General features: G+C 35.9%; 1 protein-coding gene across 3 annotated transcripts in view; it reads right to left on the minus strand.

Moving 5' to 3' along the window:
* The window catches only part of MTX2 (metaxin 2), a 65386-nt gene that overhangs the window by 14501 nt on the left and 24373 nt on the right, over nucleotides 1–26512 (minus strand). For all 3 annotated transcript variants that reach the window (XM_047872512.1, XM_047872510.1, XM_047872511.1), the window contains exons 4-5: nucleotides 5276–5348; nucleotides 478–554 (exon numbers count right to left, since the gene is read on the minus strand). In XM_047872512.1, the coding sequence (XP_047728468.1) occupies nucleotides 478–554; nucleotides 5276–5348 (150 nt within the window). The remainder of the gene's footprint in view (nucleotides 1–477; nucleotides 555–5275; nucleotides 5349–26512) is intronic.

Below are 26512 nucleotides of genomic sequence, written 5' to 3' on the forward strand. Positions count from 1 at the left end.
GCAGGTTGCAAAATAGCACATAATAGTAAGATCTATATTTTTCTATATATGCCAAAAAAAAGTCTGGAAAGATATTCCCCAAAATGTTAGTGGGGGGTTGTCCTTTATAAGTATTAAAACGTAAGCTGAATAATTCAAATGTATATATTAATATTCAACTTCCAAATATATCCTATATTTCCTTCTCAAAGGTTAACTCAACATTTTATAACAACCTACGTTTTCATTTATGACCAAAATTCTCATAAGTGTAAGTTAGAAACTTATCTACCATTTTGTAAAGATCAAATTACATCTTTTGCCATTGATTTACATTACGGGAGAAAAAACTTCCACTTTAGAAATATTTCTCCACTAGTTTATATTGGCATTTTATGAAACTAGGTTAAAATCAATGTAAATGTTAAGACATGCTAAAGAATGATGAATGACTTAAGAGTAACTATGATCAAATATATTTAATATCTTTTTTATTACCTTTGCTTTAACGAATTGGACTATTGGACCAAGTTCTGATACTACTTGATTTCCTACATGAATAAAAGGTACTTTACCTGTTGAGGAAAAAGAAATGTATGAAAATACTTTCAGTAAATTAACATAAAAATGGAATGTTTTATTAATATACTGCTCTTGTAATCCTATAACTTTTGAAAATTATAAATGTGTATGTTAAATTCTATAAACTATTTTTTTAAGTTTATTTACGTTGAGAGAGAGAGACAGAGACAGAGAGAGAGGAGAGAGAGCATGAGCAGGGGAGGATTAGAAAGAGAGGGAGATAAGATCCCAAGCAGGCCCTGAGCTATCAGCATGAAGTCCAATGTGGGGCTAAAACTCTCGAACCCTGAGATCATAACCTAAGCCAAAATCAAGAGTTGGACACTTAAATGACTGAGCCACCCAGGCACCCCAAATTCTATAAACAATTACTAATTTTAAAAGAAAAAAAGGAGATTCATTTCTAGAATTCTCACTTGCATATAGTAACCGACCACAATAATATTCCCTTTTCAGAACTAACACTGACAAGTCACTCTATAGCAGTAAACACTAATTATTCAATTTACATGAATAGGCAGGACATTGGTTCACAACCACTGATAGATTTGTAAGAAATGCAGTGGGTCTTTCTCTTCAGAGTCCAATGAATCAATCTATTTTTAAACTACATTTAAGAAGACGACTTCTTTTTACATCTACTTTTAAACCTCAGACACGTAAGTTCAATATCTTAAGCACATAACGGTACGTTAATAAATGTCTTTGACTCAAAAAAAATCAGGAATTAAGAGAATTAACAACCTTTGAAGGTATGCTGGTTTATGAATTCTAATACAAAGTATGTTCCCAGACATATTTGGGGGAAAAAAATAAAAGTATGCTTATAAAAACTGGCTTCTCTCTATAAATGTCACATTAAAAAACTAATATTTCATTTTTATAAAAACTAATAGTTGACAAAATTATCAGAGATGATAATAGTGTCCAAACAGCAATGAAGTTCACCCCAAAAGCTAGAGGATGAAATCTGCTGTCAGACCTAATTCAGAGTTCACACTAACAGCAGGCTTCTTCATGGTCCTTTTCAACAGACTGACTCCTCTCGGCCTCATGCAGACCTAGGGTAAAGGATGAGGTGCACAGCACCAACAAAAGCTTCACCTACATCCATAAAATAACGTGCATTATAAGGGAAAGGCAGGCCTTCGGGGAAACAACTCTATTGATGTATTTAGAAGACATTTCCATGATGCCAGTATAAAAACACTGCATTCCACATACCTTTCTTCTAATCTTGCAAAGGTGAGAAGAATTTATTTGGGTAAATAAGTACTGGGTAAATAAGTAAAAGTAGTAAATAAGTAAAAACTAAGTAAAAAATAAGTACTGGTAAATTTATTGGGTCAGTAAGTAAAAAAGTATTGGGTCATAGTGTTTTTTAGCTTGAGATAAAATCTTTGTTAAGTACTATAATGCTAGAAATAGCACAGGTCGTCTGAGATAAAATGATCTAAGAATGAAAACTGTGTGTGGATAAATGCCTAGACTAAAGCTATTTTTAGGGCATAGCATTTTGAAAGCAAAGTGTACTTCTCATTTTCAATAACCAGTTTGGTTTGTATTTTATTTCTTTTCTTAAAAAATACTTTGAGTATTGGGCACTGGGGTGGCTCAGTTAAGCATCTGACTTCGGCTCAGGGCATGATCTCTGGTTCGCAAGTTCTAGCCCCCCATGGGGCTCTCTGCTCTCTGCTCTCAGCACGGAGCCCACGTCAGATCCTCTGTCCCCCTCTCTCTGCCCCTTGCCCATGCATGCTCTCTCTCTCAAAAATAAATTTAAAAAAATATTTTTTCAGTATTGTAGATTATGAAGCAGGAAAGCAAAGTACTCATACATCTCTAAATATAAAGATATATATAAAAATCAAGGCAACAAATTAGAAGTAAATAATGTTTTTTGTCACTAGCCTGACTTAAAGTGGAGCCAATGTTGGGGTGCCTGGGTGGCTCAGACAGTTAGGCATCTGACTCCTGATTTCAGCTCAGGTCATGATCTCAAGGTTCATGAGTTTGAGCCCTGCCTTGGGCTCTGTGGTAACAGCACAGTCTGCTTAGGATTCTCTCTCCTCCTCCTCCTCCTCCTCCTCTCTCTCTGTCTCTCTCTCTCTCTGCCCCTCCCACATTCATACGCACTCTCTCTCTCTCAAAATAAATAAACAAACTTAAAAAAAAAGTGGAGCCATTGTTACATCCTTATTATTGCAAGTATCAGGCAAAAGCACACTGAGACATTTATTCGCTGGCACCAATCAAAGACCATTAAAAAAAAATCCTGAGGGCCCTATTTCTTATTTTATGCAAAATAATCATTTTTTCAACTTTTGTTTTTAAGGGCTCCTGGCTGGCTCAGTTGGTAGAGCATGCAATTCTTGATCTCAGAGTCGTGAGTTCAAGCCCCACAATTGGGCATGGAGCCTACTTAAAATAAAGATTTTTTTTAAAAAGTGCTTTTAAAAAAGAATTTTTGTCTTTAAAGGAAGCAAGAAGAAAGCAAGCAAGTTTGTAGGTTCAGAAAATATTAGAAACAAAAAGAACCCCGGATACCATCTAATGCAATCACCACATATTATAGATGAAGTCACTGACACTCAAAAAAGAGAAGGGAAATTTCCCAAGGAAACTGTTAATAAGTGACAAGGTCACAGAAGGATTAGAGTAAAAATTTCGTAGCTCTTAGCCAAGCAGTCTTCTGATTACTCCATGATGCTCTCTGCTTTAAAAATCTACTAGAACAAGATCATTCAAACAAATAAAACATCCCTTGATCACCCCAAATCATATGATGAAAGAGAGTAATACTAGTCATATGATGCAATTTAAATAAATGCCTTAAGAGAAAGTGCCATTTTCATCTACTTATAGGAGACTCCTCCCTATGAATGTATATATGTATATATGTGTGGTTTGTAGCCTCTATAGTATTTATTTGTCTTTCATCATATCACCTAGGTGATACTTAGTACAGTCATTTTAGGAAACAGGTGGATGAACCACATGGCTTTTCCTCATTTGCCAAGGATAGTAACTTTAGTATTAGATTATTAACATTTTTGTATGCATAGCTACACTCTTTTTGTATGACTACATAAAGGAAAAAATGGACAGAACCCAATATAATTCATTTCACCAGAATTCAGAAAGTTTATAAAATTTCTATACAAAAATAATAGAAAATGAGTTAATTAATGGGCTTCAAGAATCTAAAACATGTCTATGTTTACAAATCTAGAAATTCTTTTATGGAGATGTTTTAAAATGTATATTCATAAATCTATAAATGTAGATTATTAATGTAGAATTTTCAGTGTGTATGGAGGCTGTCTTCACAGCTTTTGATAATTATTACCACCTTTAAGAATCTAAGATGAAAAGAAAAAAATGCTTTATACAAGTCATTTCTAAGTTATTTTCACAGTGAGGAGACAGATAAATGTCTCCCTAAAAACAATGTAACTCACTTATCCCAACAATTTATACTCAGTGGATTTACCCATAAAGGAGTGATTCTGTGTTATTACTGTAGCAGCAAAGCCATAATTATAATCCATACCAATTTTAGTTAATATTTATCAGCTTTGTGGCACTATATTTTTATATTAAAAATTATCTGAACCAGGGGCACCTGGGTGGCTCGGTTGGTTGGATGACCAACTTCGGTTCAGGTCATGATCTTGTAGTTCATAGGTTCAAGCCCCATATCCGGCTCTGTGCTGACAGCTCAGAGCTCAAAGCCTGGAGCCTGCTTCAGATTCTGTGTCTACCTCTCTCTCTGCCCCTCCCCTTCTCACGCTCTGTCTCTCTCTCTCTCTCAAGAATAAATAAATGTTAAAAAAAAAATTAAAAAATTAGGGGCGCCTGGGTGGCGCAGTCGGTTAAGCGTCCGACTTCAGCCAGGTCACGATCTCGCGGTCCGGGAGTTCGAGCCCCGCGTCGGGCTCTGGGCTGATGGCTCAGAGCCTGGAGCCTGTTTCCGATTCTGTGTCTCCCTCTCTCTGCCCCTCCCCCGTTCATGCTCTGTCTCTCTCTGTCCCAAAAATAAACGTTGAAAAAAAAAATTAAAAAAAAAAAATTAAAAAACTAAAAAACTGAAAATTACAATTAAAAAGAAATTTATCTGAACCATATTTATTTAAAATTGTACCCTAATCTACTAATACATGACACACAGAAAAGGCAACACTGATTATAAAAAATAGCAGAAAGGCTAAAATCTTAATAAAAAGTATTTTGAAACCTGTTGAAATAAAAATAAAAAAGAAATAATTAGAAACCAAAAGCTTTCAGAGATGACCTTAAGATCTTTGACAAATTAATTATTCCACACTCTCTTCGTCCCTCTGAATAGTAAGAGGACATAGTTTAGAGAAGTGTGTTTAATAATGAATGGATTCATTAATGTTAAAATTTGTTTTCTGAAGTGGAAACAGCACTATATAAATAAGGTTGGGGATATCTGAGATTATGTATTTTCTTAATATTTCTTAATATTTACTGTGACTTTCCACTAACCATCTATGACCGCAGAGTTGAAATGAACAGCCATGTCCGCCCAAAGATTATCAAGTTTACAATTGTTACTTCATAAAACCATGGGAAAAGTCTTCAAAGGGTAAACAAAACAAAAAAATCTAGGTACAAACTGAACTATCACTACAATTTCACCAATACAGAATATTAACAGAGAATTAAGAAAAAAAAAAAAAAAACTTACCAGATGGAGACATATATTCTGCATTTGCCCTACAAACCACTTTGACAGGCAGGTTACACATTTGCAAAAAGGCCTGCAAGTCAATACAAGTATAATTAGCCTAGTGAAAGTAGATATATATTTGAACAAAACTTTTTACTTATTTTCTAAACTTGAGCAAAAGCTCATAGAGTAACACTTTATTGGAAAAGAATGAATCAATTCAAAGTAAAATACTTGTCCAAACAAAATCAAATGTCATTTCAGTGCTAAAAAAATCAAGGACTTAGACACCAGTAAATGTATGTATGACACTTAGAGCGTTTATACACACTTTAAAAAATGTAAATTATTGGGGCGCCTGGGTGGCGCAGTCGGTTAAGCGTCCGACTTCAGCCAGGTCACGATCTCGCGGTCCGTGAGTTTGAGCCCCGCGTCGGGCTCTGGGCTGATGGCTCGGAGCCTGGAGCCTGTTTCCGATTCTGTGTCTCCCTCTCTCTCTGCCCCTCCCCCGTTCATGCTCTGTCTCTCTCTGTCCCAAAAATGAATAAATGTTGAAAAAAAAAAATATTAAAAAAAAAATGTAAATTATCCACACTTATTTTATTCCATTAGTTTATATAAGTCAGCAATACTATATATTGGTTTAACCTTCTTTAATAGATGGCTATAAAGTCCAAATTTTACAAGGTATTGCTTAATTCCACTATTCTTTACAGGATCTTCATCTTTGCCTTAGAGGAAAATTCTCAAAATGTTATTTTTGCTACTTCCAAGTTCTCTCTTATATACTCAGTATTCTAATGTGTAGCTTTATGCTTACCAATTCACTTTTTAAAGACATAAGTTGTTGGTTTTCACTTTGTTTACAGTAACAAAAATTTCACAAGCAACTTAAATGTCTAACAATAAAGAACAGGTAAATTATTTACGGTGAATCTAAATCATGTAATGTTATGCAATCACTTTTTAAAAATCACGAATTGTATCTTCACACGAGGCTGCATGAAATAAGTTTATTTCCCAGTCTTCCTTACAGCTGGATGTGACCAATGTCTAAATTCTGACCAATGGGACTTAAAGTTCTGGGCAACGGCTGGGAAGTTTCTTCAAAAATAATGGATATGACCTCTCCTCTTTTTTTCCTTCCTGCTCACTGGAATACGAAAAGGATGTCTACAGCCACAGCAGTCAAACCCAACCATGAAGCAGAAGCTGAGAGAAGATGGCAGAGCAACAAGGGGAAAGATGCCTAGTTCCTTGGTAATCACTGAACCTAGATTACCTGTGTTTATAAGAAAAAGAAATAAACTTCTATCTTTTCAAGTCTCTACTATTTTGGGTCTTCTACAACTCCTAGCCAAACCTAATTCTAACTAATGCACCAACAATTACTGTGTCTAGCTTTAAACCCCACCTCAACCAACCAAAAGCTGATTCTGTGTAAGTGCACACTGTCATCTAAATACCATAACCTGTGCTTCCAATTTATAATAGTGAACTACTTGACTGACCCACAGGTATAGACTAGGATCAAAATTATGTGGAAGGCTTATTAAAACACAAATTGTTCAGAATGGAAGAATTAGAGACAATAAGTATCAACAGCTCTTTCAACAAGAATGGATGAGAAGAAAAGGAAGAAGGGGATTAGAAGGGTCTTCCTTCTATTAATACATAGTGGTACTCGATGAGGGAGAAAGGTTGAGCTTGAAAAAAAAAGACAGCAAAAACACACTGAAATGATAAGAAACAGGGAGAACAACAGGCATACAAGATCCATGAGAGGGTAAAAAGGGATGTAAGAGCACAGGTAGAGGGATCTGGTTATTTGTCAGAAAACAGGACAGCTTGCTACTCCAATGCAAGGGGTGGTCAGTGTCAGTGGTAACTTCAAGATGCTGAGCAAGAAGGACAAGAAAATGAGAATGCTCACATCCTGTGAAATGGGAGAAGAAATCATCTGCTGAGAATGAAGGCATAAGGGGATTGAGGCCTTCAAAGAAGAACAAAAAGAATCTGAAATATTATCTTAACATTATCTTCTCAAATGTTTGGATAATATTCCCGTTAACAATTACAATACTCTAAAAATAGTAAATATGGTATATTTTGCTAAACTAAATGTATAGTGGTAACTGTACTAATCTTTATTCCAAAAAGCTGTATTTCACCAAAAAAAATTAAGCAAAATGGTAATGTTCTGCAATCAAAGCCCTGTTTCCAGTCCTGTGAATTTTTAACTTTTTTACTTTTTTTTTAATGTTTATTTATTTTTGAGACAGAGTGAGACAGAGCATGAACACGGGAGGGTGAGAGAGAGAGGGAGACACAGAATCTGAAACAGGCTCCGGGCTCCGAGCTGTCAGCACAGAGCCTGACTCAGGGCTCGAACTCACAGACTGCAAGATTATGACCTGAGCCAAGGTCGGACGCTCAACTGGCTGAGCCACCCAGGCGCCCCTACTTTTTTACTTTAAAAAAAGGTTAGCAATTTAGCAATGCTCAATTCACCACAGACCTCAATTGATGACATAATTCTAGTTAGCCAAAGATTAATTTTACAACATTTACTACAATCAACCTTCATCCTTCATTCAAAAGAAATGTTATAAATTAACCTGCAGTTTATAAGGAAGTCTGATGTCACAAACAGAACATTTTATCCAAATATTAAAAATGCAAACCAGAACATTACCATAACTATAACTGTCTTTGAGAATATAAAAACTTTAAATCCAAACCAAGCTTTGATCCAAACAGTATTTCTCCTTTATCTTGTAGGATGGAAGAAAATTTCTGAGGTCCCAAAATAGAATTTTCAATTTTCGCTTTCACTTTCAATCTCCTTCTTAGGTTGGAATGATACACCAACCTAAAACACATTTTATTTTCAATTCTGAAATTGCAGTCTGCATATTTTTATTCCCATGTGAATCCAAAGAAAAATGTAGTTTTAATTATAATAAGGAAATTAGGGTAACTCAGCTAACTCCTATTCCTCTGCTGGACACTTTATTCCAAACTAATTCAAGTGATTAATAATATAAAATAATCTGTACCAAAAACTTAGCACATACTATCAGAATAATGTTCAATAACTGTGCTGTCCAATATGGTAGCCACCAGTCACCGGTGGCTATTTAACTTAAATTTAAATTAAAATTCAATAAAATTTTTAATTCAGTTCCCCAGTCACACTAGCCACATTTCAAGTGCCCTATAGCCACATGTGGCTAATGGCTACCATATTTATTGGTATGAACATTTACATCATCACAGGAAGTTCTATTAGACAATACAGATCTACAGCAATGGTAATCAGTGCACAGAAGACATCTTAGCAAGACAGGCTGACATCATCTGAAAGTGATCAGGCTAAATATTATAAAAACAATCTGCACAATATGAGAGTGCTCATAAACTCTGCAATTGATCAATCAACTTTTGATGACAGTGACACATTAAGCACCGTAATATTTTCAATTAAAAAAAAACTAAACTAAATAGGGTTTATTCTGAGCAACTCCAACTGATAAAATGATGAGATAAATTTATTAACATGTGAAAACTAAGAATTTAAGAATGAATAAATTAAAACTACAGCCAATAAATATATTTTCTTTGAATGGTAAGGAATTTTTTTTTAATTTTTTTTTTTAATGTTTATTATTATTGAGAGAGAGACACAGAGCATGAGCAGGGGAGGGATACAGAGAGGGGGGAGAACAGAATCTGAAGTAGGCTCCAGGCTCTGAGCTGCCAGCACAGAGCCTGACGTGGGGCTCAAACTCACAAATTGCGAGATCATGACCTGAGCCAGTCAGTCGCCTAACCAACTGAGCCACCCAGGCGCCCCGAATGGTAAGGGATTTTTTAACACACACACACATATACACACACAGAACCCAGTACCTGACTTCTAAACTCTGAAATTTAATAAGCTTGATGTACTTTCAACACATTAAATAAATTAAATTCATAACATCAAAAAAAATTCATGGAAGCAATGTTGATACATTTTTTTATTTCCTAAAAACTATAAAAAGTAATACCAGATCATGGATAATTAAACATAAAGAACTGAAGTTACACATTTATCTCTGTAATCCTCTAAAAATCTACCAAAATAACAGTGAAGAAATAGAAAACTGATAAACCCAGAAAGACACAAAGAAGGGGAGAGGAGACCAAAGCAGACCAGAAATATCTGCCCATTTTTGTCAGATGGAAAGCAGACTTAGGGCAGAGGAAGCTGAAACCCAAGAGCATGCAGAGGAAAAAAATCAATGTGTCCACATCACAGAAACTAGGAAGATTCCAAAACTGGAGGCACCACGTACCACAGAGGGTGGAGGTGAGGTAAAGGACTAAAAATAAGAGTGGCTGAAAGTGTGTATAAGTATCACACAACTAGTCCACCCCCAACCTGGTAGGAGACAGAAGTCCATTCTCTGAAGAAACCCAACCAGAGAGACTCCTGACTCAAGGCTCAAGCAGCACAGCAGGGCGGAACTGGGTGGGTTGGGGCTGTTACACTGAAAAGAGGAACATGAAGGCAGAGTGTACGCACAGACCAAAGAGACCCACAGCACCCCCTCTCCCCTCTCAGCTCTCACACGCTGGTAACGAATTTGAGTACCTCCAAGATAAGAGAGATAACTATAGAAAAGCCCTACAAATGCTGATATGATAGTAGGGGTGGGAGAGGTTGGGGTAGCCGCCAACAAAAATGGCAGCTCACTGTGCAATCAGTCTACAGTGAAGTCCACACGTCAAAAAGTCCCTCATCTCCCCATCAGCTTTTTAGTGTCTCACTCTTAAATATAAATTGTTAGGACAGATCAATAGATACTTGAGGAAAGCCTCAAACATAAAATACAGAGCCAAAAGAAGCCACAAAAAAGGAACTGACAGGAAACAAAAAATACAGAGAAGACAACTTCAAAGAAAAATTATAATGGTTAATATTTATTTAGCACTTACTAGGCACCAGGTACTTGCATAAGAGCTTTGTCCGAGCGGTAGGTACAACAAATATGCCTCTTTTAATATGGGAACACACAAACATATAAAGAGGTTAAGGGATCTGAACAAGCATACGGAAAGGAAGAAAGGAAAGGAAGGAGGAAAAGAGGGAGAGAAGGGAGAGAAAGAAAGGAAAGGGGAAAAAAGGAAAACGAAAAGTGAACCATACAAAGGACTGAGCAGATAAATGACAATGACATTCAGTGTCTCAAAGAGCAACTCTGAAAGCTCGATGGTAATACAAGGGCTTCAAAAAATCTTGTCAGCCTAAAATTCTACATGCGGCCAAGGTATTAATGAAATGTGAAGACAGAATAAAAACAGTACCACATAAGCAATGTCTTTACATTTTTATTGCCCATGTATCCTTTCTCAGGAAGCCAATGAAGAATGTGCGGTACAATAAAAATAATAAACCAAGGGAAAAAAAAAAGAATACAGGATCCAGAGAATATGGGGATCCAACATAAAAGCAAAAAGAATTCCCTGGATGATGATGAATAGCAGTCATAAGAAAACAGCCCTGCAGCCAACAGAGGAAGGAACTGTTCCAATTAAAGCAGAAGGAACAGGAGTTTCCAAGGTAGTATTTCTGAGAGAAAAGACAAAAAGGATCTGATGTATTTGGCCACTGTGAGGGGGAGTAGTATAGATCAGTCAGAGTTTAAGAGAGAAAACCACTCAAATGAATTAAATAAAACAATTATTAACCCGAGGGGAGGAAAATCATAGAGAAAGAATATCTTCATAGTACACTGAGCCACTCAATTGAGATCAACACTTATATTCTAATTATAATGTAAACACTGAATATTAATTTAATCCAAAAAGTGAAAACACTATTGGGAAGATGGAGGAGAGGGAGGCGAGTTGTAAGAGGTGAATTGCAAAATTTTTAAATGAAGTAGTAACATAAGCATCTTACTTAAAAATACAGAGGTAAATACCTGGAAAAATAATACAGCTAAAAGAAATGAAAGTAGTTATCTCTGGATATCCAGATTTGGGATAGGAAAAGGATAGGACAGTGGACTGTTTTTATTTGTGACAAGCCTCTCATATATTACTTACTGGTGGGAGTGTAAATTAATCCAACCACCTTGAAAATGTTTGGTCATTTCTACTAAGCACATGACTACCCTATCAGCCAACAATTCCATTCCCAGAAATATATCAAAAAGAAACAAGGCATATAGCCACTAACATACACATATATAAAAATGCTCTTAAGCAGCTTGATCCTAATAATCAAATACTGGGAGCAACTCAAATGTCTATTAATATTAGTAGCCAACTCGAATCTAAAATTCCTAACTCCAGGGGTGCTGAGTGGCTCAATCAGTTCAGTGTTACGCATCTGACTTCAGCTCAGCTCTTGGTCTCATGGTTCGTGAGTTAGAGCTCTGCATCGGACTGTTTGCTATCAGCACAGAGCCTGCTTTGGATCCTCTGCCCCCCTCTCTCTGCCCCCCCCCTCAAAACTAAACATTAAAAATAAATAAATAAAATACAATTCCTAACTCTAAGCTAAAAAGGGTATACAATGTCACCAATTGCTATTATGAGAAAGGAAAAAATATACAAGGATTATATATTTTTCTTGACTCTGAATTCTTTACAAAGAGCATTCACTGAGAATTTTTAAATCAGAGAAATTCCAGAAACAGTCCCAGAAGATGATACCTACAATACTCCATAAAGATTCTAAATTCTCTGTCTTCAATTATTACCTCTGAATCATATCTTCTGGGAACCATGGCTCAGATCTTTTTGCAAAAACTGGTCTTGAAGAATAAAATTTATTTGCATACAAGTGAAAGTGAAGCCAAAAGTATAGAGAACAAAAAAAAAAATCTGTTATCAGTCAAGTAGACCATTACAAATACCTTAAATCCTAGATTCAAAAGTTGTTATTGTTAATAATAATGCCATTGCTTTGATTAGATTATAAGACTAACAGTTTAAATGTTGGGAAAACCTTTTCAAATGTTGTACATAACAGAGTATCAGGAATACAGACAGGGATCCCATTACAGTAATCTTTCAGTAACATGGTGACAAGCTTCTGATTCTTCTCACTTCTCATTTCAGATTCCTCTGTCTTCTAAAACTAGCGTTTACTCTTGTAATTCCCAGTTATATGCCAGATAATGATTATCAGCTCAATAAATAAATGAACAAACATGAAAATCTCAACAATACATCAAATCACAAAATGAAGACTAAAGAAGTCTAAAACTCAGTAAATCTTCTAGTTTTCCTCCTATGTGAATTTTTTTGATGTAGCAACAGAAACTCCTGATAATAAAAACATTTTTTAAAAGTCTGCTTAGTCATAACATAAAATTTATATTTAACCACTAGCTGGAATATGAATCAATGCAGTTTTCTTGAAGGGTAGCTTAGCAACATCTATGAAAATCCTAAATGTACATATCCTCTGACCCCACAATTATATTGTTAAAAATCTATCATATGGACATATATGCCTAAAATCATGTAAGATATATGTTAGGATATTCATTCCTAATCCCTACTTATAGTATAATTATACTATATTTATAATATTTATACTTACAATAATAGCCTAATACCCACCAATAAGAGACTGATTCAGTAAACTGCGGTGAATCCATCAATGGAATATTTGTAGTCTTCAAAAAAGAATGGTGCCCCAAAACCTATAAAAAACCTATAAAACTCAGGGCAACGGAGTGGCTCAATCAGTTAAGCATCCGACTTTGGCTGGGGTTTGATCTCATAGTGGGCTCAAGCCCCATGTCAGGTTCTGTGCTGACAACTCAGAGCATGGAGCCTGCTTCAGATTCTGTGTCCCTCTCTCTCTGCTCCTCCCTCCACTCCTGCATGCACACTCTCACTCACGCTCTCTCTCTCAAAAATAAACATTAAAAATTTTTTAAAAAGAACTTCTCAAACTCAACACCCAAAAAAATAAACCAGTGAAGAAATGAATAGATATTTTTCTAAAGAAGACATCCAGACGGCTGACAAACACATGAGAAGATGCTCAACATCACTCATCATCAGGGAAATACCAATCAAAACCATGAGATACCACTTCACACCTGTCAGAATGGCTAAAATTAACACAGGAAACAACAGATGTTTGGAAGGATGCAGGGAAAAGGGAACCCTCTTACACTGTTGGTGGGAATACAAACTGGTGCAGCCATTCTGGAAAACAGTGTGGGGGTTCCTCAAAAAGGAACGTTACTCAGCCATCAAAAAGAATGAGATCTTGCCATTTGCAACAATGTGGATGGAGCTAGACTGCATTATGCTACACAAAATAAGTCAGAGAAAGGCAAATACCATATGATTTCACTCATGTGGAATTTAAGAAACAAAGCAAATGAACATACAGAAAGGGAAAAACAAAACGAAAGGAAAGCAAACCATAAGATACTCTTAATGGCGAACAAACTAGGGTTGATGGAGGGAGGTGGGTGGGGGGTGGGCTATCATAACAAGAAGGACACTTGTTATGATGAGCACTGAATGTTATAAGTAAGTGATGAATCATTAAATTCTACTCCTGAAACTAACATTACACTATATGTTACCTGACTAGAATTTAAATAAAAATTTGAGGAAAAAAAAAGAATAGAGTTGCTCCTCAACCCAACTTCTTATACTACACTCCAAAAGACATTTCTCATCTGGAATTTTCTGTATGGCTACTGAATGACATGAGACAACATACACCAAATGCAAAATTGCTTTTTGTGTTATTTTTCTTCTAAAGGGCCGGGGTAAAACATTAAAACACAGCTCAATAAGGCCTACAAAAGGCTAATTTATTTGGTCCAATGCATAGCTTCCTGTGAACTAACTTGATAGGAAGACACAATTCTAAATATCTAGAAGAATGAGTGGAAAACATTTATGCATTCATCCCCATACTCAATACATATTTACTGAGCAGCTACTATATATCACAACTGTTCTAGGCACGAGAACAGAACAGGGACCTTAAAGTCTCGGCCTTCACTGAGTTTACATTCTAATGGAGAGAGATGATATGCAAATAAACCTGAAAATATGTATGGTGATTCCTGCTATTTAGAAATACAAAGCAGTATGAAGGTATTGCTATTATAAGTAGAGTGGTCAGATGAGGGCTCACCAATAAAGTAACATTTGGGCATAAACCTGAAGAAAGTTAGGGAGCCAGCCATGTTCAAAGGCACTAAAACAGTCTTATGCTTCTACTGGTGTGTCTGAGGGACAAGACCAGTCCGACAATGCAGATTAAGGAAGTGAGTGGTAACAGGGAACATCAGAGACAACCAGGAGATCATGTAGAACTTACAGATACTTGTAAGGATTCTGACTTTTACTTTGCATGAGAAGAACAATTACAAGAAGGTGCTCAGCTGAAAACTGCTGGAATCTGACTAATGTTTTAAAGGATTATAAGCAGTTATACAGAGATTAGATTGTAGACAGTAGAAGCATAGAAGCAGAAGCACTTAGTTAGAAGGATTCTGGGGTGCCTGGGTGGCTCAGTCGGTTGGGCGTCCGACTTCGGCTCAGGTCACGATCTCATGGTTCACGGGTTCAAGCCCCGCGTTGCGCTCTGTGCTGACAGCTCAGAGCCTGGAGTCTGCTTTGTGGATTCTGTCTCCCTCTCTCTCTCTGCCCCTGCCCAGCTCATACTCTGTCTCTCTCTCTCTCTCTCTCTCTCTCAAAAAAAAATAAAACATTAAAAAAAAGAAGAAGAAGGATTCCGCAATAATCTAGGCAAGAAATGGTAGTGGCCTGGATTAAGACAGGAGTGCTAGGGGGGACAAGAAGTCGGATTCTGGCTACATTTTTAAACTAGGGCCGAAAGGGTTTGCTGACAACTGGATGTGGATATAGGAAAAAGAGGACTCCAAAGATGGCCCAAACTTTCTGACATAAACAACTACAACAATGGAAATGCCATTTACCAAAATAGGAAAAAGTGCAGGATGAGAAGGTTTTGGTGGGAGAAGGGAGACTTAGGAGTCTTTAGATGGACTGCTCTAACATCACTTCCTTGTCAAACTTTTCTGACGGGCAATGACTAGGAAACAACTCTATTCTCTTTTCAAAGACCTGGTCACGAAGGCAGTTATACGCTTTGAAACAAGATAAGCAGATTCTACTGAAATGTTGAGAAGCCCAACCTTAAAGGCCACCCACACCCTTTTCTTTTGTGGACAGAGGTGACAGAAGTACCTACAAATCAGTATAATCTTTGTCAACACTTTCCTGCAAGGATGGTAATATTGAGGTGTTAAGAAACGGGTAGAGCTATAGTTATTTATGCAGAATAAAAACACAACCAAGGATAGTTTTTATCTTTGATCTCTTCTGTTCCCTGCATCTATAGCCCACCAAGTTTAAAAAGTGAAAAGTCAATACCCAAAGTATAAAAAGAACGGACATAAGTCAACACCAAAAACACCAAATAATCAGATTAAAAAGTGAGCAGAGGACCTGAATAGAAATCCTTCCAAAGAAGACATACAGATGACCAACAGACACATGAAAAGATGCTCAACATCAGAGAAATGTATATCAAAACCACAGTGAGATTTATCACCTTTACACCTGTCAGAATGGCTAGTATCAAAAAGACAAGAAATAAAAAGCACTGGTAGGGATGTGGAGAAAAAGGAACCTTCATGCACTATCGGTAGGAATGAAAATTGGTGCAACCACTATGAAAAACAGCATAGAGATTCCGATCCAGTCATTCCATTACTGAATATTTACCCAAAGAAGGCAAAAACACGAACTCAGAAGATATAGGTATGCCTATATTCACTGCAGCATTATTTATAGTAGCCAAGATATGAAAGCAACCCAAGTATCCGTCGATGGATGAAGAAGATGTAGTGTTTGTATACACACACACACACACACACACACCATGGAATATTACTCAGCCATAAAAAGGAATGAGATCACTTATATGTGGACTCTAAAACACAAAGCAAATGAACAAACAAAAAAACAAAGATTCCCACAAATACAGAGAACAAATTGACAGTTGGCAGAGGGGAGGAGAGGAGGGGGATGGGTGAAGGAGAGTGGGAGATACAGGCTTGCAGTTATGGGATGAAAAAGTCACAGGGACAAAAGGTATAACACAGCATTATATGGTGCTGTACCTTATGGAGAATTACGAGCCTTCGGGAGATTTAAATTAAGTACACAGGTCGTATAATTAATATAAGGTAAGCAGAATAATATTAATGAGAAAATCCAACAAAACAAAACATTTCAAAAATTACGCATACCTAGTTGAACTCTTTGTTCCCAAAGAAATATACTAAAAATATCTCAGAAAGGATCTGGAAGGGCAAACTTAATGAAATTAAATTTAAAGCTGAAAAAAATCATCAATTTCTTTCACAGAAATAAATATGATGCTATCTGAAAGGAGAAGGAAAACAGAATCTGCAATATTAAGAAACCTGAAATATCAAACATCTTTTAATTGCATTAGGTTAACAACAACAAAAAACAAACAAAACAAAAGGGCAAATAAAAATATTCAGTTCATAAAACTATGAGAAGGGAAACACAGCTAGCCAACAACAGGCCTGCCCTGGCTACTACATTTGCACAGGGAGGACGCTGCCTCATTGACATTCTGTCCTACCATCATTTAGAGGAAGGTGACTTTCTGTTGCTGACTCATACACCATACCAATGACTGGGTGACCATTAGCACATTCCCACTCCTTAATTGTCACTGGTTAAGTGCCTAGCATAACCTAATGGATCCTAACAGAGTACAGACTTAAGAAGCATACTGTTTGAGAAGACTAGAATGCCTTTTGAAAAATGAAAATCCTCTGCATCAATTTTAAGAATCAGTATAGACAGAACAGTAAGACTTAACAAAGCAGATGCCTCCCAGCGAGCCATCTCTGGGCAGGATCTGTTAGAGAAAGGTCCTTTACCTGATAAGCTTTTTTCTTCTTTTTTTTTTTTTAATTTTTTAATGCTTATTTATATTTGAGAGAGACAGTATACGAGCAGGGGAGGGGCAGAGAGAGAGACAGAGACAAGAATGTGAAGCAGGCTCCAGGCTCTGAGCTGTTAGCACAGAGCCCGAAATGGGGCTCAAACTCACAAGCCGTGGGATCATGACCTGAGCCGAAGTTGGACATTCAACAGACTGAGCCACCCAGGCACCCCAAAAAGTACTTTTTTTAAAAAATAAGATAAAGAGTAAATATATGATTTCTGGTTTACAGTACATACCTTATATAAAATCTTTTAAACAAGGCAAAAACAACTGAATAAAGATGTTTTGATATTGACATAAACGCTTACTTTATGAATAATCTTTCAAAGTCCACACATTGACAAAACTGATAAATTATTGATAACAGGCCTCCCCTCCAGACTGTAAGCTCTATTAGCACACACTGACCATGTCTGTCTTGTTCACTGCTTTATCCTCAGCATACTATAGGTGCTCATGTAACACTTGCTCGAGGAATAAGCCATAGATATGCACAATACATACAAACATACCTAAGTTTGTAGAAAACTAGTAAACTACAACAAAGACTAGCATTTTGTTATTTTATGGAACCAAAGATTACTGCATTAAAAAGTTAGATGTAACTCCTGTTAAATTCAGAGTTATTTTTTAAAATCAATAAAATGACAGATATCAGTAAGCAGATATTGTTTTAGAAAAATAGTTACAGGAATTTCACTTAAAAAACATTATCAGGGGCGCCTGGGTGGCGCAGTCGGTTAAGCGGCCGACTTCAGCTCAGGTCACGATCTCGCAGTCCGTGAGTTCGAGCCCCGCGTCGGGCTCTGGGCTGAGGGCTCAGAGCCTGGAGCCTGTTTCTGATTCTGTGTCTCCCTCTCTCTCTGCCCCTCGCCCGTTCATGCTCTGTCTCTCTCTGTCCCAAAAACAAATAAACGTTGAAAAAAAAAAAATTTTTTTTTAAATAAAAAAAAACAAAAAACATCAGAGGGGCGCCTGGGTGGCGCAGTCGGTTGAGCGTCCGACTTCAGCCAGGTCACGATCTCGCGGTCCGTGAGTTCGAGCCCCGCGTCAGGCTCTGGGCTGATGGCTCGGAGCCTGGAGCCTGTTTCCGATTCTGTGTCTCCCTCTCTCTCTGCCCCTCCCCCGTTCATGCTCTGTCTCTCTCTGTCCCAAAAATAAATAAAAAAACGTTGAAAAAAAAATTAAAAAAAAAAAAAAAAACATTATCAGAAACCACAATTCAATGAGCAGAAAAAGCTTTTAAATAGAGCAAATCTGGTACCAAAACCATGAAAAGCTAATGAAAGCACGTATGAAGACAGATCACAACAAAGAACAGATCTTCCTTAATACAACTCTCACCTGAAAACTACCTTTGGAATATTTGACTCAACTTTAGATACATCAACACCTGAGAGCTGTAGGAAAAAAATCAAGTTCAGAAGGAAAGCAACAAATAAAGATAACCAGAATAGGAAAAGATACAAGCTCTCCCTGTTAGAATTAAATATAAATAAAAGTTGTCAGGTCAATATTAAGCAGAAGGAGTGATAAACTAGTCAAAAGGCACAGAAAGAATAATTCTTACAACCCAAGAACCTAAAGCAACACCAGTTGCATATTTGGCACTCAACAAACAACTTGGGAATAAAGAAAGGAAACTACTTTTTTTGTTTGTTTGTTTTGAGCTCCTATAACGAGTATTTTAAAGTTTTATATTTTACAGATAAAGATTCCCAACTGAGAAAAATAATAACAACAAAAGCCCACCAAATTTTAAATTCTTAGGATAAGCTAAATCGTAGATGTCAGGGATCTAAAATGTATTCATTTTGATAAACTAACAGTAACTCCATATTGGATCATTTACCAATAAACAGCACCAACTATTTTCTTTCCGCTTCACTATTCCAAAAACAAAATGAACATTTACTTGTCTTACAAGTTAAATACACAAGAATACTCTTTGCGTTTAAGCAATAAAATCAACATTGCTTGCTCATAAAAATATAAAAATAAGGGCGTCTGGGTGGCTCAGTTGGTTAAGCATCCGACTTCAATTCAGGTCATGTTCTCACGGTTCGTGGGTTGAAGCACCACATCGGGCTCTGTGCTGACAGCTCAGAGCCTGGAGCCTGCTTCAGATTCTGTGTCTCCCACTTTCTCTGCCCCTCCCCTGCTCGCACTCTGTCTCTGTCTCTCAAAAATGAATGTTAAAAAAATTTTTTTAAACAATATAAAATTTTAAGGAATTGTTCTTAAGTTTTTAAAAGATCAGGTGCTTTATACTGATTAATATTATGGAACTTAAGGGATTATAAACATAGCTTCTAAATGTATATAGATCACATTAACAAAGTTACCAAATTCTAGATAGGGAAAAGCAATTTTCAGTGTAACCATGTAAAGCTATCCTTAGCAGACCTCCGGTTTTCTTTCTTAGGACAAAGCTTCTATTCATTTCATAATTAAATTTGAAATATTTCACGTAAGAATTCCCTACGGACTATTCGAAAGCATGCAATACCATTTTCAGGGCACAAAATGAAAATGGTTCTGATTTTTAATTCATATCTTGTTTTACCAGGACACAAAAGAAAATCTGTGACAACAACCAAAGAATTATTTTCCCCCTTACTGAAGAGGCATGTTTTAAAATTAAAAACCATGAACAAATCTACCTACAAAATAATTCATTTTTTATATCAAACAGCTGCAGACCCTGTAATTGAAATAATGTATCTAAGGTTACAAATGAAAAGTGTTAGGTATCATTCTTGAAGTGACAGATTAAGTTCCTAATCCAGTTAAAGTAATAGCCATATTTGTAGTTTAACATAAATTAAGACCTTAATTATATTTGTGACTATTTTAAACAAAATAACAAATTTCTTTGTACCTGAGAATGTAATTTATAGCAAAGCCAGGTTCATTTTCCAAACCAATCTATTTCACACTGCAGAAGTACTCTGATATAATGGTATAATGTAATTCTTGTTGTAGAATGTTGAAAGAGTAGATACACTAAGAGCACAGAAGAGGTTTGAAGATAAATGAAGATGCTATTCATTCAAGGGTAATTTCATCTTAGAACTATATGAAGGATGTTTCGTTCACACAGGCTAGTCTATGGCCTCAAATTTAAGTGTATTTTCAGCTCAAATATAATGCTGCTAGATCGATTATGCTGATACCGTGTATCTAATAATGAAGAATTCTAGCCTTTTTCTATTTAAAAATAGACTGCCATTTTTTCATCTTACTGCTAGGTCTTCATTGTTCTGCTTAATAGCAACAAATTTTAAAATTCGCTTGCTATTTACTTTTTAAACAGAAAAGTATATGGTTGACATTCTAACTTGCAATCTCTCCTGACTGCAGGAAAGCGCATTTTTGCTAAGTTAAAGAGATACTTAGGTTAGCAAATCATTACCCTACAAAACCATTTTATTTCACTAATTACTAAAACTGACAACTCTAAAAGCCACCTAACTGTATTCTGAATATACTTCACTCTCCCAAATCCTGTAAGACTAATTTAAGTGTTTTATGTATACCACACCATTCATATGCTGAGAAATTAATACTGAAAATGTTTTTAATTTGCTAAATTCTGTTTGTAATTTCAGTTCAATTTTAATCACCTCAATTTAAATTATCTTTTCTGAAGATCGCATTTTATATACTTAAATCCTTAAAAGCATAAATCACCAAAATACTTTAATACTCCTGGTCTATAAAGGTGATATGACATTCAATCTGAAGAATTTAAATTCAGTGATATCAAGGAAGCATCCTATAGCCTCCATTTTTCTCATTTTAGAATACTGAAAAGGATTTCACAAGTCCCCTTATGTAACAAACGTTCCCTAAATTCCCTCTATCTCTAAGCTTTCCTCCCCCCCCACCCTTCTAATCTTGAAAGAAAATATAGAAGCCTCATTTTGCAGCAGATGATTCAAGTGGGAGAGATAAACAAATGTCAAAAAACTTTAAGATGCATCTATTTAAAGAATGTTTTTCATAAAAGTGTCCTCTTAATTCTCTATTAAAATATATCCACTGGTGTCATCTTTGTCAGGTTTGAACTGACACCTAAAAATTGCATACAACCATAGCCAACTTGTTTAAGGGAAAAAATCTATCCAACCAAACTGAAAATTCAAAATCATTTCCTCTACAGCTGTCAAGGTACGCTGTCCACGGTAGCCATCTGAATGCCATGACATGTTTACGGTGGCTCTATTTTCACAATCACTGTTATTTCTCCAGTAGATGGACTCGCGGTCCAAAGGAGAGAGAGCTACTCCTTTCTCCTGCTCTTCCCAATCACTACATGAGGATATTATCATTTAACTGCTAATTAATATGCCCACCTAAAAGGCATCATTTGCTAAAAGGAAAAGGCAAGGGTCAGCTAACAATTCATCAGCAGATCTGACATGTTAGTGTTCGTGGCCCAGAATTAACAGGGCCTATAAAAATGTCGACTTTTTAAAATGATACAACATATTCAACAGAAAGAAAACAGGTGGGGGTTTTTTGTTGTTGTTTTTTTTTTGTTTTGTTTTGTTTTTCTGTTGTCTTACCTTTCATTTTTAGGGACAGAGTATTTATCCACAAAAAAGTAGGGAAAAACTAGAAAATTAAGTAGAATAGTGGTATTTCCCTTAACCGGGCTTAAATGTCATTCTTACAGGAAGTGAGTATACAAACTAAGTGAAGTAAAAAAGCAGCATTCTCTTTTATGCAGCGTTCTAATAATGATCATCAGTTTGAGACACTCCAAAAATAAATTCAAACTTTTACAATAGAGTAAGCCATACAAAAAAGGAAAACACGTTTCTTTTTAAATTGGATTCATATATAATAAACAAAATCCCTTCTAAAACTTACTAGAAAGTAACATTTTATATGCATTCACAAAATACGTATTTATAAATCTTTGTAGTCAAAATAGGCTCTAATTCAACATTCAACATCATCTTGTACTTCTACTGCTATTTCTATTGCTTTCACTGTCTTCAAAAGAACTTCTCGTTTATTATTTGACTTGAGTGAGCTTCACAATAACTCATAGGTAAGACTGCGTTTATCACATTTCAGGGATCCAAAAGCTGAGAGACATTTATTTTTCACATCTTAATGTAATCTATAAATTGCAAGATACAGCTTGCTAAGAAATGTCAGAAGTGATTCTTGAATTAAATGTCCACTTATTTTTGGATAAAAATTCAAAGACCTGCATCACTGGACTGGACTGCTATGCTACAAAGTGTTAGGAGCATGGATTCTTGACTCCAGACTCCCTGGGTTGGCACTCCCGCCCTGCTAAGTACCACCTACGTAAGTTTGAGCCACGGGCTTTAACTTCTTAATTTGTACAATGGCAATAATAATACTACCTACCTCCTAGAGTTGCTGTGAAAATTATCTCTGATACCTGAGGTACATTTAACAAGACCTGGCACATGGAGTAAGTGCTGTGGAAACTTTAGCTTCGGTTATTATGGTTGTTCTCACTAACATTGCCTGCAGGATGCGGATTACAATAGCACTACCTCATTTAGTTGTTGTAAGGACTGAATGAGTTAGTAAGAATTAAGTGTTCAGCATAGTGACGAGCACGTGGCAGGTACTCAGCCAATGCTGTTGCTGTGGGTTACCTCCACAATTTGTGGGCTCTGTGACCTTGGGCAAAAAAGCTTTCCTTTGTTTCAGTTTCCACATCTTTAAAAATGAGGTTCCTAAGAGTACCTTCCACTAGGGTTATGGGAAGGACAGAATGAGATACTTCACATAAAAGCTCTCAGGAGAATGCCTTCATCAATAAAAGTATTCAATACTTTTAAAACAAATCTTATTCGGTATTGTTTTAAAAACACATTGTTTGAATTAAAATATTCAGTATTAATAATTTGGACACAAACTCATATGTGTCAAAAAAAATTCTTAAGCCTAACATTGATTTTAATTACTCGGGTGTGGTTGGACATCATAAAGCCTACAAACTTGCATTCCTCCTGCTGACATGGATTATATACACTCCTATCAATGAACAGGAGAGAAAGAACTAATAACCAACATTAGCTGCGTATTTACATTACGCCAAGTACTTTTCTAAGTGTTTTTCCTATATATTAACACATTCAGTCCTCATGACCTCCAATAGAATAGCTTCTATTGTAACTCCCTTTTACAGATGAGGAAACTTGAAACAAAAAGTAATGTTTAAGGCATGCTGTATTTGGAAGAGACCAACTGCTCATTTCACTTGTACATAGCATATTCCAAATCAGTAAAGACCTAAACTTCTTGAAGAAAATAAGACGTTTTTTATAGAAAACTTGCAGGGGAGTTCATATGTATTTGCTTACTGTATTTCTAGACATGTGCTGTTCCATACAAGAGCCATCAGCTACATGTGTCTACTGAGCACTTGAAATGTGGCTAGCACAAATTGGGATGTGCTGTAGTTGTAAAATAGACATCAAATCTTGAACTGAATATAAACAAAAGTAAAACATCAGGGGAGCTTGGGTGGCTCAGTAAGTTAAGCGTCCGACTTTGGCCCAGGTCATGATCTCCTGTTTCATGATTTCGAGCCCTGCATTGGGCTCTGTCCTGACAGCTCAGAGCCTAGAGCCTGCTTCAGATTCAGATTGCCTCTCTCTGCCCCTTCCCCACTCACATTCTGTCTCTCTCTCTCTCTCTCAAAAATAAACAAACATTAAAAAAAATTCAAAAAACAAGAAAAACCTCCCATTAACAAATTTTGAACTGATTACATGTGAAAATGATAATATTTTGATACACTGGGTTAAATAAAACATCATTAAAGTTAATTACATCTGTTTCTTTTTATCTTTTTTAATGGGACTATTACAAAATTTTAAACCACGTATGTGGCCGACTTTACATACATTATACATCTATCAGACAGTGGTTTGGGTTTAGGAAGTGAGACAATAGTAACAGAATTATTATCAAAGTTCTTTTCCCAAACACACACACATAGATTGATGTATATATAGATATACATACGTATATACTGCTACACACACACACACACACACACACACACACACACACACACACACACTGCTCATGAGAACCAGAGGAACATGCTACACTAATATGTCACTATACTCAACATACAAGATTGTTATATGACTAGGCAAACACTTCAGGTAACACCAAAATTTGTGAATGAGGGGGGAAAGAAGCAAATCTAAGAGGAAATATCAGCCATGGGAAAAAAATTTATTTTCTTTTAAACTGAAATCATAAGGGTTCCTTTAATCAAAAAAGATCTGACCACTTAGTTCCAGGAATATAATAAATGCCAAGTCTATGTGGTAGGTAAAATTTAAATTTCCTGATGGCTTAACTGGCAGACTATTAAAATATCTGATGCTTTATATCTGGTATCTTCTAGAAATATCCAGTTTATGGATACCTGTCACATTGTTTTCATCAATTTTACACATTTAACTGATTCCTCTAAACGGATACTGGTCCACTATATAGAAGAAAATTACTCCATAAAGTTTACATCAGATATCTGGAAAAGTCACATTTATAGTCATGGCTACTATCAGCTGTCAAGTCAAAGAATATTGGAGAAAACCAAGAATTTTTAATATATGCTGGTTAATTTATCATCTAAGTGACATATGTAGGATAACAAAAAAATTGAAATGCTTAAGCAAAATTCTGCATTTTTAAAAGGTTCTTTTTTTCTGGCTTTATATTTAATTGCAACTATGATTTAAAAAGCCATGGTTAAAGTAAATTAATAGGAACCATAAAAACAGAGTTACTAAATAAAGTACACACTAAGATTTCTTTTTTTCTTCCCTTCCCCAGATTATTTAAAACATTTTTTTTAATGGTAATATACTGGTATCTTGGTTTGCACTGAAAACAAGTTAATTCCAGGGTTTCTCAACATTGACACTATTTTCACTTGGGGCTGGGTATTTCTTTGTCATGAAGGGACTGTCCTGAGCATTGTAAGATGTTTAACAGCATCCCTGGCATTTACCTAACAGATGCCAATTGCACCATCCCCAACAGTTAGGACAACCAGAAATGTCTAAACACTGACAAATGTGTTTTGTGGAGTAGAAATTTCTTTCAGTTGAGAACCCCTGGTCTATTCCTACTCAAAATACCTTCTTCTTTGGTAAAAATTACTTCAATAATTTTAGGGGCTCTTCACAGGGGATCTCCAGATAGCCTCAGCAAGATCAGTAAACCCTGCAACCACGTGCAGAATAGTCTAGGTATGTTTCCATTTGTGTATGCGCTCTGGCATGTTTTCTGAGAAATGTTTTACAGTTTTCATCAGGTCCTGAAAGAGTTATCCCAAAAATGGCAATGAAAAAAAAAGGGTTAAGAATTAGTGCTTCAACTAAAAGATTCACTGTGTCTTGAAGCTATTTTTTCAAAGAGAAACACTGAAAATACTATTTTATACACAGCTAATAATTTGCTTGTGCTATCAGTTATCAGGCACCACACTTACAAACCTTTCATTCAACAAACACTTACTGAGTATATCCTGTATGCTAGGCACTATGTTACTTATTAAGTATCTGAAAGCTAAACTTAAGTTCTCCCTCACCAAAAAAAGAAAAAACAAGATTAACAGCAGCATAAAGTCTGTATTTATTGCATACAATCACCGAGAATTTCTGCTTCTCTAAAGTGAACATAAGAAAAAAATACACTAGTTATAATACTAGTATCTAAAGATAAAATAAAGGTAAATAAATAAAATAAATGTAATTTACTTTTTTGGTAAAAAGATTTAAAGTAAATCTAAAAGAAAGAAACTTAAAGATACTCATAGATCCTCATATGAATAAATTATTGTCCAAATATATTTCTTTCCATGTTTTCCTTCTTTCCCCGTCTTAAAGAACACAAAAATGTACTGAATGGCATGCTACCAGTCAGTAAACCCAGAAAATACCAAGTTGAATAAGAAAATGTGAGACGACCAAGTGCCTAATATCATGCCTAGAACACAGCAAAAGCTCACAGGCCCTTCTCTTCCCCTTCTTTCTGTCCTCCAGAAGCTCACAGTCCCATCTCCAAAAATGTCACACGTCTTAAGGTTTCTCTTTTATCTTGTAGGTGTTCCACAATAAAATCCTCTTTGTGATTCAAACTATGTAAGCTAACTAAATAAACAATAGCTAACTGTAAAA

This window comes from Prionailurus viverrinus, chromosome C1, assembly GCF_022837055.1.
Source record: "Prionailurus viverrinus isolate Anna chromosome C1, UM_Priviv_1.0, whole genome shotgun sequence".
Lineage (NCBI taxonomy): Eukaryota > Metazoa > Chordata > Mammalia > Carnivora > Felidae > Prionailurus > Prionailurus viverrinus.